Here is an 18,556-nt window from a genome sequence, read left to right on the forward strand (position 1 = left end):
GTCAAAGTCGTAACGATTTGTAGTTTTTTAGTGTGGCAGGGTTCCTACCATGCTCCTCAAAGTTACATAGTGCCAGTGGAGGCGATACAGACCCCTCAGACCACGACAGAGGTTTCATTAAACCTGTTGGAAGTTGATGTACCATCACAATGACTCTGGAAATATGATATTAAGGTGGAAAAGTTACGTAGTGTCGCTTTAAGCTGTAAGCCATGATCAGCAATATTAAAATAATAAAAGGCTTGCAATATTTCAGTTGATTTGTAATGAATCCAGAATGTATGACATTTTTGCATTACAGAAAATAAAGGACTTTATCACAATATTCTAATTTTCTGAGACAGATTTTCTGAGTCCTGTATAAGGCGCACTAAATATATGGTAAAATACCGACTATAGTGGCTGGGGTTGAGTTACGTATCTACCTGATGGAGCTGCGCTACAGGAAATGCTACAAAATCCTACAGCAAATGCAAAAAAAAAAAAAAAACAAGAAGAAAAGCACCGTATGTCGAACTTTATTATTTATTATTCTTTCTTGCTTTTTAGGCTCATTTCTTTCTTTTTTGGCTAATTTCTTTCTTTCTTTCTTTCTTTATTTTTAGGCTCATTTCTTTCTTTCTTTCTTTCTTTCTTTCTTTCTTTCTTTCTTTCTTTCTTTCTTTCTTTCTTTCTTTCTTTCTTTCTTGCCAACTACATTACCCACAATCCCCCTGACTACAGTAACAGAAATTACCGTAATGATCATATATAAGGCGCACTGCATTATAAGGCGCACTGCCGATTTTTGAGAAAATTAAAGGCTTTTAGGTGCGCCTTATAGTGCGGAAAATACGGTACGTTTCAAATAAAGTGAAAAAAAAAGAATGTTTAGTTGGGTTTTACATGCAGCAATAAAAGCCTCACACCAGACAGACAACCACTCCCCATAACTGCCAATTAAATTAGTCAGTCCCAAGCCAAGGCAAAGCAAAGAAATCCACCACAAGCAACCAAAACAGAAAATATATAAAAATCCAAAAGGAGTAAAAGTAAAAGAAAATCGGAGGTTACCTTCCGCTTCATCTATATTAATCTTTTTCTGCTTTATCTTTGCTCCTGGGAATGCTGAGTCTGGTCCACTTGCTCTCACAGGTGTTGCCCTCTCATCTCCCTGCAGATGCGACAATAACAATGCACTCTGTTAGGGGTGGAGGGGTGGAGGGGGTGGAGGGGGTGGAGGGGTGAGGGGTGGGGGGGTGGGGGGTCGTAAGGGGGAGGCTAAGCTAAGCATGAGCTGCTAAGCACCTTACTGAGGAGTGCCCAGATTTACTGGGACCCTCTTGTAAAAGATGAGCCTGGCCCATCTGTGAGCGGTGTATCTTTACTGGCTGTGCTAGTATCTACGCTATGTGACCATGTACCGTGTGGCTGTGTAAGGTGCAGGGCTTGAGCAGGGAAAATAAGAGGAGACAGAAAGGGAAAATATGAGGAAAAACATGAGGAAGCCTGGGAAAAGTCAGCCAAGAGCGGAGGAAGAGCGAGGAATACAAAGAAAAGAAACCCACAGTAAAAAAAACACCAGCTGACAGGTTAGCATCCAGTGAATGTTAATAGATTAATCAGGGCCACCGTTAAATAATAATTAATGTGGCAGAGGTAGCACAGCAGTAGAAAAAAAAAAAACAGGACAAAACACCACATCTAGATTTCTTTGGCAAAAATATATGAATACAAATGTGTTTGGAGTACTCACTGCTGCAGAAAAACTCCTGCTTGAAGGGTGGCCTTTTAGCGAGGAAGACTTGGATTTGTCTATTTGACAGAGACAGAAAGGAATAAATTACAATTCATCAGGTTTGAGAGATTGATCGAGCAGCTGAGACATAAGAGACGTGCCCTTAAAACCAGAATATGTTTTAACATGCTCCGCAGGGGAAAAAACGCTACTTTACAATTGAGTTATTTTTGTAAGGAACCTTTAGAGGTAAATGTTAGATGGTTTTACCTTTCCCTGAGCAGAGGTCTGTCGATCTAACACGACTCGCAGGCCGTCCAGGTTGATATGGGGCACCCAGATCAAAGGCTCCGTTTCTCCGCTCTAAAAAACCAACACAGCGTGTTAGTATTTTCACCTGCCTTGCATAAGTCTAAATATGTTTCTACTTCACAGATCACAGGCATGTGGGTTATATTTAAGTGCATAAGCCTGTACTTAATTTATAAACCATCTTCAGCCCATGTCTCCTGTATAATATAGTTATAATGCAGTGAAACCCATAAGACTAAAATAAATCTCACGGAGGTTACGGGAGAAGAATAAGAGTGAGCATGTCCTGAGGAGTGTCGTCATCTCTTAAATTATAGTTCTTGTGCTCCGTCTTCACATGGCGGGCTGAGTCAGAGCGCTAACCACCGTGTAGAGATGGAAAAGGGATGCGGTCGTCTCCTTCCCTGACCATGATACTCACCCTGTTGCATCGTCACAAACAGCCTGCTCTCTCTCTGGACACACAGCAGCTCCAGAGACATTAAAGGGAGTAACTTACTATTTTTGGCCACAAGATCACTGAGATGGAGAGCCGTATTTGGCCACCACAGGACGCAGGACCTCAGTGACTGGTTTGGTAGGTTTGGCTTTCAGTCCCCACGGAGCGGGTTAATAGGTACCAGGTCCAGTCTGAGAGCAACGAAAGAAACCGGAGTAAATGAGGCAGCTCTTAAAAAACATGAATGAAAACAGAAATGAAAGTGAAGGGTTCGTACCTAAACAAAGTGCGCTTCTCCAGTCTTAAGTCTCGTGAATTTGAGCGTCATACAGTCTTGGTCCAACACTAAAGGCTGGATGACAAAAAACAAATCATAAGCAACAAAGTACAAAACTATGGAGCCAAATCAAGGCCAAAGTTTTGCTAATTTGAAAATAAATTTTGAACCTGAAAATTCTTTTTTACAATTTTAATTGATTCATATTAATTAATCAGAACTTTTTATTTCAGTTTCAAAATCTTTTTTTCAGTTTCAGATCTTTTTTTTTCAGTTCAAATCTTTTTTTTTTTTCAGTTTCAAATTTTTTTTCAGTTTCAGACTTTTGGCCCCAATATGAAAAAAAGGTTTGAAACTGGAAAAAAGAAGTGAAACTTAAAAAAAAGATCTGAAACTCAAAAAAGATTTGAAACTGAAATAAAAGATCTGATACCGAAAAAAATAAACTGAAACTGTAAAAAATAATTTTCAGTTCAAATTTTATTTTCAAATTAGCAAAACTTTTGGCCTTGATTTGGCTCCATACAAAACATAATCTTTGCACGAGAATCAAAAGGCATCATTAATGGTTACTTTTCCTGACTTACCTTCTCTCCTCCCACCAGGAAAAGGTCGACGGCAAGCAATGTTGACATTGATGCTGCGACACAGATCATGGAGGACTTCCTAATGGACGAACCGGGACGGAGGGTGATGGAGGAGCAGGAACCGTCGGGCAGCAGTAACGCTACACTGCTTGGATGAGCGCTCCCACACACCGACTGAGTGCCGGTTATCAGCCTAGGGTCAAAGGATGCGGAAAAGGCTCAGTCATCTTTGTTATAGTAGCGAGAACTAGGCCGTGTTGAAAAAATGGATTCCCCAATTCTAAATCGATTCTCATATTAATCCTAAAAATCGATTCATATGTCTAAGATCGATTTTTTTTAATTTATTTATTTTTGTCTTTGTTTTATTTATTTATGTTTTTTTTTCATCATTACATTACAACTTTTGGTAAATTTTTTTGTTATCCCCAAAAAGGAATGTTTTGTTGGACACGAGAATAACTGGTGCCATGTTTTGGCTTTAAATATGTTTAAAGGTATGGAAACATTAAAGTGTTAGGTTATAATTGCATAAATTGTCTATATTTCATTACTTTATATACTGTCTTGGGGTTACATTTGCAAAAAATGCTAAAACCAAATGCTCAAAAATGTAAAACCAAAATAGACCGAAAATGGAACAAATAAAATGGAATGTGGAAAAATAAACAGATTCCTCCGTCTCTGTTTCCTCCCTGGATCTGTTGGTAATTCTGACCCACGATGTTTCTGAAAGCAGTTCTATCAGCATTCTGGGAGCTGATTGGTCCTTACAGCATCATTAGCTGTAATACTTGCTGTTGAATCTCAATATAATACTAGTAGTAATATTTTGCATAACTACAGTCATATAATTCATGCTCAAAAAACTGTTTTAATAACACTAAGCCCAAATCAATATCGGAATCGAATCAAATCAAATCTTGCTAATCGATTCTGAATCTTAGAATCGGAATCGAATCGATTCTTGACATTTGAATGGATCCCCAAGCCCTAGCGAGAACATATTCTGTGAAATGGTGGTGCCTTTTACGAGACCCTCAGCTATGTGTGCAACGGTGAAGTGACCAGAGGGATCTTACCTCAAGCTTGCTTGCCGAAAAAGATGCGGAATTTCCAGACTGGCGCTGGATGACAAGGAGCCCTGGGACTCCCTCCGTCCATTACTGCCCCAGTACTCTGCACAACAAAACAAAGAGGGCGGTGGGTTGAGGAGGAGAGCTGCTGCCACACAAACAAATCCCACTCAAGGGCCTGAGGTCATGCAAATAACAAGCATTTGTACATATCTCACACTGACTGATATAACAACACGTCAAGATGACATTGATTTGGAGTTATAAAGGCAGTTTTTCATCAGCTAAATTATCTGACAACTAGATCTATGAAATCAAACAAAATACATGGAACTGCTTTTACAAAGAAATCAATACAAAGTCAAAGGTGAAATGTGTATTATACACAGCACTAGGATGGGCGGTATGGACTAAAAAATTTACTAAAAATACTAAATACTAAAAAAAAAATACCAACACAAAAACGTCAACGGGAATTTATCCTTCTTTCTTTCTTTCTTTCTTTCTTTCCCTTTTAGGCTCATTTCTTTCTTTCTTTCTTTCTTTGTTTCCTTTTTAGGCTCATTTCTTTCTTTCTTTCTTTCTTTGTTTCCTTTTTAGGCTCATTTCTTTCTTTCTTTCTTCTTTCTTTGTTTCCTTTTAGGCTCATTTCTTTCTTTCTTTCTTTCTTTCTTTGTTTCCTTTTTGGCTCATTTCTTCTTTCTTTCTTTCTTTGTTTCCTTTTTAGCTCATTTCTTTCTTTCTTTCTTTCTTTGTTTCCTTTTTAGGCTCATTTCTTTCTTTCCTTTCTTCTTGTTCCTTTTTAGGCTCATTTCTTTCTTTCTTTCTTTCTTTGTTTCCTTTTTAGGCTCATTTCTTTCTTTCTTTCTTTGTTTCCTTTTAGGCTCATTTCTTTCTTTCTTTCTTTGTTTCCTTTTTAGGCTCATTTCTTTCTTTCTTTCTTTGTTTCCTTTTTAGGCTCATTTCTTTCTTTCTTTCTTCTGTTTCCTTTTTAGGCTCATTTCTTTCTTTCTTCTTTGTTTCCTTTTTAGGCTCATTTCTTTCTTTCTTTCTTTGTTTCCTTTTAGGCTCATTCTTTCTTTCTTTCTTTGTTTCCTTTTTAGGCTCATTTCTTTCTTTCTTTCTTTGTTTCCTTTTTAGGCTCATTCTTTCTTTCTTTCTTTGTTTCCTTTTTAGGCTCCTTCTTCCTTCCTTCCTTCCTTCCTTCCTTCTCCTTCCTTCCTTCCTTCCTTCCTTCCTTCCTTCCTTCCTTCCTTCCTTCCTTCTTTCCTTCCTTCCTTCCTTCCTTCCTTCCTTCCTTCCTTCCTTCCTTCCTTCCTTCCTTCCTTCCTTCCTTCCTTTCCTTCCTTCCTTCCCTTCCTTCCTTCCTTCCTTCCTTCCTTCGATTTAACGCAGAACCATAAATCAGCTTTACACAAAGACGGCCATTCCTACACAGCACTATATTATATTGCCATTTTTCTTCCCTTAAAGCTCTTCTTGCTTCTCCTGCGTGTCAGAATTCCAGAGTTGACGTGAACGTGTTTTTGCCAGTGTTCCAGTGGTTTCTGTAATGCTTTTATAACTGCAAGGCAATTCCTACATGTCTTCCTTGCATGTAGCTTTAACTGATTTATCGTCTTGTTACATGATGCTGGAGCACTTCAGGAGTTTGTGTTGCAAAAGCAGACAAGCGAAAAGTAGGATAGGATGAGCAGTTGTTCATTCTCACCGAGATTAATGTCTCCAATGTCCTTCTTCTTGGGCCCCTTCCCGAAGCTCCTGTTTCGGGACCATGAAAAGAAGATGCCGCGTTTCTTGTCTGCGCTTTCATCCCTGCTGTCTTCATTCAGGGACCTCCCTGATCTCTGCTTTCTGGCTTCCTGTGGATTGCAAGATAAGCAGATCTATTTTATCTGTCGGTCTCAACAGGTCTGACTGATGCTGATAACCCCCAAACCTCCGTGAGCGGTTCCTGCAACACGGCCGGCAGGCTTTAGGGCGTACCTTTTTTGGAGTGGAGAGGGTGGAGCGGTCGGAGCTGGCGCTGTGTTTTGATGGTGCAGGACTGCAGGGGATCTGGTAGGGGTCCGGCAGGGGCTGGCCGTCCTCCTCGGCGCGCAAACACTCCTGGTAGAGGGACGACTTGAGGAATCGAGAATAGCTGTCAAATTTCATCAGGTTGAAAATCTGCAAGATGGGACAAAGGAAGAGATTAATAAAGACGCACGTAAAGCAATTCAAAGTGACACAATAGCTCTTTTCACACAGAATCTTCAGGGCGGGACTGATGCACTTTGATTGCACATCGCTGACACGCACGCTGCAGAGACAGAACAGGGGCGGGGGGGTCGACATTGATGCTCCTCGGAGCTGACAACGGCAGTCAAAACTCTGAACTGGCATGTCTGTGTGAAATGAGAGGCAGCAGGATGTGAGACACTTCTCTAACTAACAATGATGTTGTCACTCATCTAAATCTGCTGCATCGCTTCGCTATTTGTGAGCATGAACTCATGCAGCGCCAAAACCACCGCTGGTTGATCCGTATGAATTAGTACTAGGAATGGGCGATATTTTACCGTTCACGATAAACCGTCAAAAAAATTCCCCACGGTAAGAATTTGTATCTCACGGTAAAAACAATACATTCTCGTTGATGACGTTGATGAAATTGACATTTAAATTGACGCACAATGTACGTGAAGGAAGGAAGAAAGAAAGAAAGAAAGAAAGAGCCAGAAAGAAAGAAAGAAAGAAAGAAAGAAAGAAAGAAAGAAAGAAAGAAATGAGCCAGAAAGAAAGAAAGAAAGAAAGAAAGAAAGAAAGAAAGAAGAAGAAAGAAAGAAAGAAAGAAAGAAAGAAAGAAAGAAAGAAAGAAAGAAAGAAAGAAGGAAGGATGGAAGAAAGAAAGGAGGAAGGAAGGAAATGAGCCAGAAAGAAAGAAAGAAAGAAAGAAAGAAAGGAAGGAAGGAGGAAGGAAGAAAGGAAGGAGGAAGGAAATGAGCCAGAAAGAAAGAAAGAAAGAAAGAAAGATGGAAGAAAGAAAGGAGGAAGGAAGGAAGGAGAGGAAGGAAATGAGCCAGAAAGAAAGAAAGAAAGAGCCAGAAAGAGCCAGAAAGAAAGAAAGAAAGAAAGAAAGAAAGAAAGAAAGAAAGAAAGAAAGAAAGAAAGAAAGAAAGAAAGAAAGAAAGAAAGAAAGAAAGAAAGAAAGAAAGAAAGAAAGAAAGAAAGAAAGAAAGAAAGAAAGAAAGAAAGAAAGAAAGAAAGAAAGAAAGAAAGATAAATTCCCATTGATGACATTTAGTAGCATTTAGTATCTTTTAGAGCAGTGTTTTGGCTCCAAAGACTGAATGTGGTGATAGATTTATAGTTAAAAAGATGGAGTAGAATTGGTATTTTTTTTATCGTTATCGGAATAAATGCCAGAAATTATCGTGATAAATGTTTTAGTCCCTACCGCCAATCCCTAATTAGTACAGTGAAAAAAAGACACCTTGACTTTCTTTTAATGTCTTAATGCTTGTGAGAAGAATGGAAGAAGATGTGAAGTATGCAAAGTGACAGTTAGTGACAAAAACGCTGTGAGTGAGATGGTGAAAATGAAACATAAGGAAAGAAGTGTTAACATATGGTCGCGGCTGATATTATGACACAAGTCTGAGCAATTGTCATGTTGTCAAGCTCATCTGCAAGCTGAAGTGCACAGATCCTTGACTGCATGTCTTTGGCTGTGTCTGTATCGTATGTGCTGGGTTCTCTGTGGGCAAATGCCAGTTTGTGTTTATTTCTCTGCAAAAGCCTCTGAGGCCTTTTGTAAACAAACCCAGATGGTCACGGAAAAGCCCAATATGCTTGTGCAAAGTGACTAAATGCTAGATGAGAACAAATCCCCCCTAATGCACGCAGAATCCCTCATCCATTAATGCTGGCTAGGAAACGTCTTGATCCTCCACTTGATACAGAAGAACCAAATTATCCCAACGATAGAAGACAGACTTGAATATTTGAAAGGCGTCCGAGGGGCATGCAGCTGGTACCATGTCAGAGGTGTCAAGTAACGAAGTACAAATACTTTGTTACCTTACTTAAGTAGAAATTTTGGTTATCTTTACTTCACTGGAGTAATTCTTTTTCAGACGACTTTTTACTTTTACTCCTTACATTTTCACACAATTATCTGTACTTTTTACTCCTTACATTTTAAAAACAGCCTCGTTACTCTATTTCATTTCGGCCTTTAAAAAAAAAACTATCCAGTTAAATTGCTCCGTCCGGATAGAGTGAATTTGGTTGTGGTTGTTTCAGATGTTCTTGTCCAGGTTTGTTCTTACATCCGTTCCCTCAGATTCCTGCAACTAAACTTGGATGTACATTCCAATAAAGGTTAGGATAAATGATATCATGCCTCTGAAGTTTGACTTTTTGCACCATTACAATACTTATAGGCAACTAGTCATCATATCTCCTGCTCTCTGAAACACATGTTAATGCTCAATAGTACACATATATGCTTCTTTAATATATTTGCATTATACTAAGATACATTCATTTTCAATGGCTTTTGTCCTTAATGGCTTTTTCCCCCTTACATTACTTTTACTTTTATACTTTAAGTAGTTTTGAAACCAGTACTTTTATACTTTTACTTGAGTAAAAAACTTGAGTTGATACTTCAACTTCTACAGGAGTATTTTTAAACTCTAGTATCTATACTTCTACCTGAGTAATGAATGTGAATACTGAAGACACCTCTGGTACCTGTAACTGCTGAGTCTTGAACATGTCGGGCCGCGGGGACGTGAGGACGTCGTCGGCCAGCTGGGCCTGGCTGTCGATGTTGACGGGCATCGTGGCCTTGCTGGACAGGAAGCTGTTGTAGATCTCCCCTGCCCTCTGGGACAGCTGCAGCACAGGAGGTTGGGGAGAGTTATCTTAGCTGCTTTACTAAAGATGTCAAACATGAAGGTAAATGAGTTGGATTAAATACGACCATGCAAAAGAAACCAGGGGTTCAAAGCGTGGAATTCAAGAGCCACGAATCCTTGTCACAAGATAAATGTGAAGCGATGGAAGAAACCTCCTTACTCATCAAATATGCTTCTCAAATACTTTTTTTCTGAATCAGTTGTTGTAAAATACATCTGACTCACAGTTCTCCTTTTCTCAAGCGATCACAACAGAATTCCCTTGCTCAATAAATTCTCGCTGCATCTGCAGCTCCACTCACCTGCTTTTTATCTGTTGCAGGGACATGACTGAAGCATTCACAGGCCTGCCAGAACAAGATATTCTCCTCACTGAATTCTTTCTTGAGAAATTCCTGTGGAGACATATGAGAAGTTTGGTACGGTCTCAAACTGGAGATCACTTTCTCATCTTTCCAGCGCCGTTTGCTGTGAAGACCATTAGTGGAGGCACAAATTACTGGGTGTAAATGAAACCAGACTGGTGTGCTGTACGTGTAGGCACAGGATGGAGTGGGCGAGTGCAGCTGATGGCTTTGGAGGGAAGGTGAGGAGGGAGGGAGCTTAGAAAAGCTAGAACTTAATGTTCATCTTTGTGAAGGTGTTGTGGGCTAAATCCTGAGACGCATCTTTCATGTGGGAGGGAAAAGTACATGATAATATTACAAAAGTGCCTGTATTTCCTCAGCAAGGCTTTTCAGAAATAGTTCTTAACTGGCACCCACTGTAATTACAGCACTTCATTATTAAAAAATGTATTAGATATGCATATTACTATGAAAATTGTTACTCCTATTCTAAACGTTTTTAATTTGTTTTAGTTCTATGGAGGGATTCAACCTCTTTTGCCCAACAACAGACAAAGGCAGTGATTTGTCGGGACATTATTACTCTTAAGCTTCTAAATGCTCATCTCATTTAGCAGCTTAAAGGTCTAATACTTCCCCCAGGAGATGGTGGCAGCCAAAATGAAGCTAAGAAGAGAGAATATTCGTTTTATATTCATTAAGCGGGCAGAATCAAAGACCCCACTAATTAATTGAAAAATGTTGCTCCGAAACTCCTTAATAGGTAACAAAGCATGTGCTTGATAACAAGTAAAAGGATATTTGTAAGTGTTGCATTTTCATTGCTTTTATGCCCAATGTTTAGCGAACACTGATGCCTATAAGATGTTTTAAATTAAAGGATTTCACACAAAAAAGAAATGAATCAAAAAGCACTTGTGTTGCAGTGGTTTAAATGCTAATCCAGGCTCAACAAAAAGCATTAAAAACTAAAAAAAAGAACAGCTTGTCAAATTAAAACCTTTCCCCAGCTTACCGAGAAATAGCGCACACCCACGGGGTCCTGGAGGAAGCGCTCGAAGCAGGAAGCCCAGCTGGCCACGCGCTGCTCTGGAAGCCCCCGGAGGCTGCCGGCTCCCTGCAGGCTGCCGTTGCTGTTCAGGCTGGTCTGGCTGCAGCATCCCTGCAGCTGGATCCCGCTGTAATCTGCAAGGTCAGGGGTCACAGAGAGAGCATTGGCTTAGCAAGTCCTAATGTTGAACTCCAGCCAGAGGAGAGGGTGGAAAAGACATTTTCCTGTGTGCCCTTTAAAACCCTTATCGATAACCAAGTAGATTTTGATGCATTTTACTTTCCTTTTGACAATTTTGTCCTTTCTCAAACCTGCCAGTAACTCTTTTTTTAGGACAGTAAACTGTGTTCACCATTTAACCCACAAAGGATTCACTGCTTCCAATTTTAGTTTGTCAAAGAAGACAAAGGGCTTTCAAACAACAAATAACGAGAATAACTACATTATTTTGCGTTAGGGCTGGGGATCGATTCCAATGTCAAGAATCGATTCGATTCCGATTCTTAAGATTCGGAATCGATTATCAAGATTTGATTTGATTCGATTCCGATATTGATTTGTGTTAGTGTTATTAAAACTGTTTTTTGAGCTGTTGCATGAATTATATGACTGTAGTTCCGCAAAATATTACTACTAGTATTATATTGAGATTAAACAGCAAGTATTGCAGCTAATGATGCTGTAAGGACCAATCAGCTCCCAGAATGCTGATAGAACTGCTTTCAGAAACATTGTGGGTCAGAATTACCAAACAGATCCAGGGAGGAAACAGAGACGGATGAAATCGGTTTTATTTTTTCCCACATTCCGTTTTTATTTGTTCCATTTTCGGTCTATTTTGGTTTTTAATTTTTGAGCATTTGGTTTTGAGCATTTTTTGCAAATGTAACCCCAAGACATTATATAAAGTAATGAAATATAGACAATTTATGCAATTATAACCTAACACTTTAATGTTTTCATACCTTTAAACATATTTAAAGGCAAAAACATGGCACCAGTTATTCTCGTGTCCAACAAAACATAACTTTTTTGGGGATAAACAAAAAAATAACCAAAAGTTGTAATGTAATGATGAAAAAAAAATACATGAATAAATAAAATTTAAAAAAAATTATCGATCTTTAGACATATGAATCGATTTTTAGGAATTAATATGAGAATCGATTTAGAATTGGGAAATCGATTTCTTCAACACAGGTCTATTTTGCGTTAATGCTACTTTTACTAGCTCTACTAATATTAAAACTCACTACAAGCGTAACAACGTCCTTTAGTTAGCAGGGGGGGATTACACAAGAAGAGTGTCCCAGGAAATGGTGGTCAACTAAAGTGGGGATGTTACCTGCTATCACAGCAGCAGATGGCCACTTTACAGCTGAGGGCAGAGCAAGCAAGGATTGCTCATTAAAAACAAAAGGAGCTCACAGCAGCGCTGGACACGCATACATAGTCGTTGTCACTCCGTGGACTCTAATGGTTGTCATAGGCAACTGGAGTTTAACCGAGTTTATTTTTTGCTTCTGAAAACAGACATGTTTACTAAGTAAGTGAGAAACAATACTGCATATCTCTATCCTCCCCACACGCCTGCGCAAGTGGGATGAACTTACAAACAGGTTCCGTTCCACTGTGGCCTTGTGAGAGAAAAGCACGGTATAAATAGTATATGAGATCAGAGTATGACTAAAGTTGCCTCAGTTTGACCTTCTTCTTTCCACAGTATGTTTTAGTTTAATTGACCCAGTAGATGTGTCATTAAAACTGCACACAGCAGGCTTCATTACAGCTTCAGGTACCGTGGGTTTCTGTTTAAAGCCACTTGTTTAAACTCAGTTAAACGTATTAGCGCTGAAGCTTTCAGATCTGTGTTTTCCCCCCACTGTTCTCCGCTGAGTTAATGAGCATGTCTGATTCACACCAACAATGAAAGCCGGCGAGATGAACCCGTCTCTGCAGCCTCCGTACGGTCGCTAGTAAAAGCTGTTATAAGTCCTACGAGAAGGACAGGCGGGCAGAAACATACACACAAACCCTGGACTGGAACCAAAAAAAAGGGAAAAACCCTCAACAAACATCCTTTGTTAATGAGGCATGCTGTCTGGAGTGAATACATCGTCCTCGTAAAAAACTTTATATATTACACTAGTTTGCTGAGCAGCTGCTAAGGGAAAAACGGACACAAGTTGGCCAAGATTTTGAAAAAAACAGATGAATGAGGAAAGCATTTAAATGTTAATATTGTTAAAACTAGTAATATCCACTAGAATTACTTAGATTATTTTACATATTCCTTAAAGAACAGCTTTTCAATGTTATATAAAAGTAGTTGTACTCACCGCCATCTGAAGACGCTGCAGACTGGAAGAGAACAAAGAGAGACATGAATGAGAGACTGCCCTCGTGACCTCCTTGGTGGCACAGATTTTTTAAGCATCACAGCCGTCGCTGTGAGGTGAGGTGTGTGTCCTTCTGGTTTGTTACTCAGAGTGTGTCTCTGCACCGGCTTGAATCGTGGGATCTTACCAAAGCTCATTGATTTGTGAGTGGGTGGACCTCTAGTCTCTACCACACACACACACAGCTGTTCACACCTCCCCAGCAGGATCCACCCTTCGTTTTATATTAACCTCATGCACACACATTAACATCCCTGACTGTGTGCATTCCTGTGAACTGCAGTCACGACGATAAGAGCTCGTGGAGGCCGTCCACTTGAGAGGCCGTCAGCGGCTGCAGTCGGCCTCTGTTCACTTGCTAATGCAGGAAATAAATGATTCATGTGTGTACATGTCCCCGAGCAAAAAGGCAAGCCCACAAGACAACCACCCCGAGCTGTAGGCATCCAGTCATCTGCTAATTAGACATTTCTCTGGTGCCATTTTTATTTCAAATTATAGATTTTCTCTGTTCCCATAGTGTTGCATCATAGTAACTAAAGGCTGTTTTCACACTAGAGCAAGAGAAGTGTTCGCATAACAGCAAAAATAACTCCAGAGTGGTGTTTAGTGCTCATCAGCCGAATCATGATACAAAAAGTGCACAAAGGAAATTACTGTTTTGTTCACAGAATGTCAAGATCTGTAGATGGGGCTCTCTAGTTGTCCCCACTCAGTGTTTTTGTGAAGGCTGGCAAATGCAACATGCATTGGGACATATTAATGGACATGAGACTGGAAAGCAGCAAAAAGCACTGTATAAAAGTTACCAGTATGATATAGTAGATATATATACACTATACATGTTCTCAGATGAAGCCTCTTTGCAACATCCCTAAAAATCTGCACATAAAATGGCTTTTTTATTATCATATTTCAACCTGTTGGAGGAAACAGCAATCTCAACCTATAGTCTCGGCTGTTGCAATGGTCAACAAATGGCTAATTAATGAATCAAGAAAACAAAGAGGCTATAATCCAAATAACTCTCACTTAAACCTTTAATTGTTGAAAATCATAGCTAAAGATTAATGCTTAGTGAAACACCGCTCATGTCTAATCTGGTGAATATTCACAATCAAGGCATATGCAGAAGTTAGTTACCCTCTTTAAAACCTCTATGGATTTTTGTTTTGTAAAAACATAGTAAAAATCTTAAAGGGTTTTAGTATTAAGTAAGTACAAACTCACACAAACTTGAAATCTGTCATTTATTTAAAAAAAAAAAAAAAACTAAATCCAAAAACTAGTAAGAAACAAAAAGAAAAAATCATGTTGGCAACACTAAGTACCCCATAACTCAAAAGCTTGTAATTCTACCTTCTGCAGTTGTAACTAGAAGTTGACATTTACTGTATATTTTCTTCAATTATTTCTTTACAAATCGCCTCCTTTTATAGAGGTTTTTGGCTAATTGCATATGCACAGCTATTTTAAATTGCATCACAGCATAACAATTGAGCTGAGATTTGGACTTTGATTAAGGTGTGTCAAAACCTTTTTTTTTTTTATCCACCCTGACGTAAATTTACTGTAATACAGATGGTTTCACATTTGTCTCTAGAATACTCTGGTGTATAATCAGTGAAGCTCTGAGATGTATCTCTTGGGGCTTTGCTGTATTTCTCTGTGTGCTGCCTGGTTACACATTGGGGTAAATTTGTTGGCATATCCACTTCTCTTAAAGGGGACCTGTTATGGCATCTAATACCTATTTTAAACAGGCCTTGAATGTCTTAAAAACAAGCTTTTGATTGTTTTTGCTAAATAAATTAGAAATTAAGCCTCTGAGCCATGTTTTTATCTTCCCATTCTCTAACCTCATTATCTATGCAGGATTCTGAGTGGGCGGGGCTATGATAATGAGTTACTGTGCTGATTGGCTGCCTGAATGACGTGATACAATGCTACGAAAAAATGGTGGAAGCAGTTGTTGTTGTTCCGGCCAGAGTTAGTTGTGGGCGTGGTTTCACACATCGCTTCCATCGTTACGTAACGACGGGAGCAAAATCTGAACGGCTCATAGATCCACATCACACTGGACGGCTGTACAGACACTGCAGAATTTGGTTGCTTTCCTCCTTCTCTGAGTTGGCAGGCTGAGGGGAGACCACTTTATATATGTTAAAGCAAGAAAAAAACCTGTTTTTCATAATAGGTCCCCTTTAAGATTGGTAACAGTCTTTCTTCTTGTGCATAATCTTCCTTACTGCAGAATGTTGAACTCCAAATTCTTTTCCAATTGTTTTTACTATCGCTTCTCTACGAATTCTGCCAATGTCTTTCCCTTTTGGCATTAGATCAGTGCTTCTCAATCCTGGTCCTCGAGTACCACTGTCCTGCATGTTTTAGATGTTTCCCTGCCCCAACACACCTGATTCTAATTAAAGGCCCTAATTAGCTTGTCACCAAGGTCTGCACAGTTCTGTTGATGACACAGCCACTTGTATCACAGTGTGCTGAAGCAGGGTAGCATCTAAAACATGCAGGGCAGTGGTACTCGAGGACCAGGATTGAGAAACACTGCATTAGATCAACAGACGGCTGAAGCCACCAGAATGGTTGCTTTTACAGAGATCTGCACAACCACTGAACATTTTTTCATTAATGCTTTAATTTCTGCTTAATGCATAACTGTACAGTGAAAGGAGCTAAACTGTGTGTTGTTTATCTGCAGTCATGTGACCAGCTGATCAGATGACTGTTTATTCCTTTTACACAACAGAAAGATTGAAAGAGATCCTTATCCTGATGAGGCTAATTGAAACTGATTTAAATCCTAACTGTGGTGCCTTTGTTAAAATCATATTTTAATGCAGAGAAGAATATCTTGGGACTCAATCCAAGAACATCCATAAAATTGGTGCATTGGAGGATTCCTTTGTAAAGGAGGGACTATTTCCAGGGAAGTGCTTTGCTTTCTGAGCTGCCACTTCAAAGTGTGACTATTAAAAGATGGATAATATGCATAAACATGGCTTTTCTTTCGAGGCTTAAGCTTTGCTCTGAGCAGCACTCAGAGTTTTGTGCTTTCGTGCATATCACTGAATTGTAGAGCTGGGATGTCACAGAATTACGAAGGAAACAAAGAATAGTAATAACAACTGTCGATGGGTCTGTCCTTGTCACTTAAACTCTTTACTTGGAGTAGTCTGAATTTATTTATAGCATAAGTTCAAACTCTTTGTTCTTTAAATAGTAGTTTTGAACAAGTCCAGTCATATTGGGGACTTAATTTTTGTTTCATCTGGACATCTGAAGGCGGAGAGATCGGGGTCACGGGCCCTCACAGATGCTCGCTTCCATTTTGGGAGTGACCACATGTAAAAACTCCATCAGACACAGACCACCGAACCACTAATTGTGTCTCACAGGCTCTTTACAACTTTTTTCTGCTGAGTCCACCCCTGCATCATCAACACCCAAAAAGCCACCAGTTGTGTGGTGGCGAGCATGTGTACGGTAATCATGGGTGGGGAGGATGGGGACCGACATGAAGCTGAGACAGAGGAGAGGACACCCACTCCATGTGCTGGTCCCTTTAAGTCTAAAAACAACTAAACCGCAAACCTTAAATACATACGAGGGGAGTTCATTCTGGAGAACAAGGCAGACATCATCTCACACAATGTGACGTCAATTTTGTTTTTTAATGACTAAAAGATCCCCGGGCTTAACATTGAAATTATAAATTGATGTATTATTGTTAAGGTCAAAACTACGTGTATTATCAAAACGGTATACATGACAAAGGTGATGAATAGCTTCTTTTGTGAACATGGAGGTAGATCTGAGAAGTGTGGGAGAGTTACGGTTAATCACAATGGCTTGACACATACAGCTGACGCAATATCTCGCCGTTTGAACTATAGTCATACCAGAATGATCTATGAAGAGACATGTCTTAAATTCTATTAAAGATCCTCACGTTTAAGAGCTTAAAAACAACAAATATTTCCAGGCTCAGTTTGATTAATTATACAATTATGAGAAATTATTGGTGGATATTTGTGTAGAAATCTGCTCACTGGACATAACTGGAATTAAACAGAAGGTACTGTGTATATTTTTTGTATGAAACTGCATCAGTTAAACCACAAACTATGGTGTGTTTTGTCATTTGCAAGTCAACAAGTTTACAATAAGACCGAAGTGATGCCTTATATAAATGTTTTCCTCTTTTTACTTCTATTTAGACCTCTGCTAACAAACTGTCCACTGTGGGTGGCTCTGGAGCACTTACTAAGGTTAAAGAGTAAAAATGCAATTTCTCAGCTTGAGTCGCGTTGAAAGGAATCCACTTTGGATTATCACGTAAATGTCCGCAATCACAAGTGAAGTCCATGTGCGTGAGCTGAGACTCTGAGGAGAGTTGGATCTCGACCTGGAAAACATTTCTCTGTGGCAGAACCTCCACGGCATGCAGTCTGACATCTCGAGGCAGCACATGTATAGGATCGCATAGGATCCCCCTTAAGGCGCTCTATATTCCCTGGTGAGCTGCCGCAAGTGAAGATGACTAGGATCACCGTAAAAAGTTTAAAGAGAAAGCACATTCAAGAAAGCGCTACAGCACCGCACCACCTGTAAGAGCGCATTTCAGATGTTTTAAAAGTGACTTGCTTTATATTTCAAGCTTGTTTAGACATGTCCAGATCCTCAAAAGTTGGGTTGAGACGTACTCTCTTCAACATTTTTACCACACTGTGATCAACAAAGCCTCTTTTAAACTTTGCACAAATCAAAGCTGATTCTAGCAAACGAACAAACAACCACAACAAGTCCCTGCCATTTCAAACAGCTGTTCCCGGCGGGAGACGAGAGAGGAAAACGAGTTACAAAAAAGGATATTAATGAGAAAAACAGCTGAGGGAACAAAAGGAGTCTCCTCGCTTCACGCCGAAGAGGAAGAGGAGTCTCAGCCGGTGAGCCAACTGTTTACTTACAGTGTTGAACTTCCAGCTCCTCTTGAAGGAAAGTCTCTTTTTGAGGCTCATTGTTCCCTGTTCTGCTACACCAGCAGCACACAGACAGAATGTGTGTGTGTGTGTTTCTTTGTGTGTGTGTGTGTGTGTGTGTGTGTAGACGCATACCTGAACATTCCCCACCCAAAGACTCCGCAAACCATGTCTGGACAAGTTGCAGAAAAAGGAAAGCGAGAGAGGGAGTAGGAAGCAGAGGTCTGACAAGATACCGGACAGAAAAAGAACAAAGAGCAGGAGGAGTGAGGTGCAAAAGGAGGAAAGGAAGATTTCCTAATTTCACAGCTGTTGCCACGGCAACCCTCCCGACAATACATACAGCTTATGCTCCAATGGCATGAAGGAATCAGAAATATTAACCCTCTTTATTCCCTTTCAGGAAAAAAAAAAAGAAGAGAACAGTGGGTATTTGAAACCGCACTG

General features: G+C 39.8%; 1 protein-coding gene across 1 annotated transcript in view; it reads right to left on the bottom strand.

The window, feature by feature from the left end:
• rgs12a (regulator of G protein signaling 12a) overlaps positions 1-18,556 on the bottom strand; it is a 55,397-nt gene that overhangs the window by 13,613 nt on the left and 23,228 nt on the right. The window contains 21 exon segments of the mRNA XM_061709663.1: positions 1,054-1,153; positions 1,736-1,794; positions 1,988-2,008; positions 2,011-2,078; positions 2,525-2,559; positions 2,561-2,635; positions 2,638-2,659; positions 2,746-2,786; positions 2,788-2,820; positions 3,333-3,365; positions 3,367-3,413; positions 3,416-3,467; positions 3,469-3,525; positions 4,415-4,440; positions 4,443-4,511; positions 6,120-6,270; positions 6,395-6,577; positions 9,149-9,292; positions 9,618-9,710; positions 10,678-10,847; positions 13,053-13,074. Of these exon segments, the coding sequence (XP_061565647.1) occupies positions 1,054-1,153; positions 1,736-1,794; positions 1,988-2,008; positions 2,011-2,078; positions 2,525-2,559; positions 2,561-2,635; positions 2,638-2,659; positions 2,746-2,786; positions 2,788-2,820; positions 3,333-3,365; positions 3,367-3,413; positions 3,416-3,467; positions 3,469-3,525; positions 4,415-4,440; positions 4,443-4,511; positions 6,120-6,270; positions 6,395-6,577; positions 9,149-9,292; positions 9,618-9,710; positions 10,678-10,847; positions 13,053-13,074 (1,501 nt within the window).

Source organism: Cololabis saira, chromosome 20 (genome assembly GCF_033807715.1).
Source record: "Cololabis saira isolate AMF1-May2022 chromosome 20, fColSai1.1, whole genome shotgun sequence".
NCBI classification, from domain to species: domain Eukaryota; kingdom Metazoa; phylum Chordata; class Actinopteri; order Beloniformes; family Belonidae; genus Cololabis; species Cololabis saira.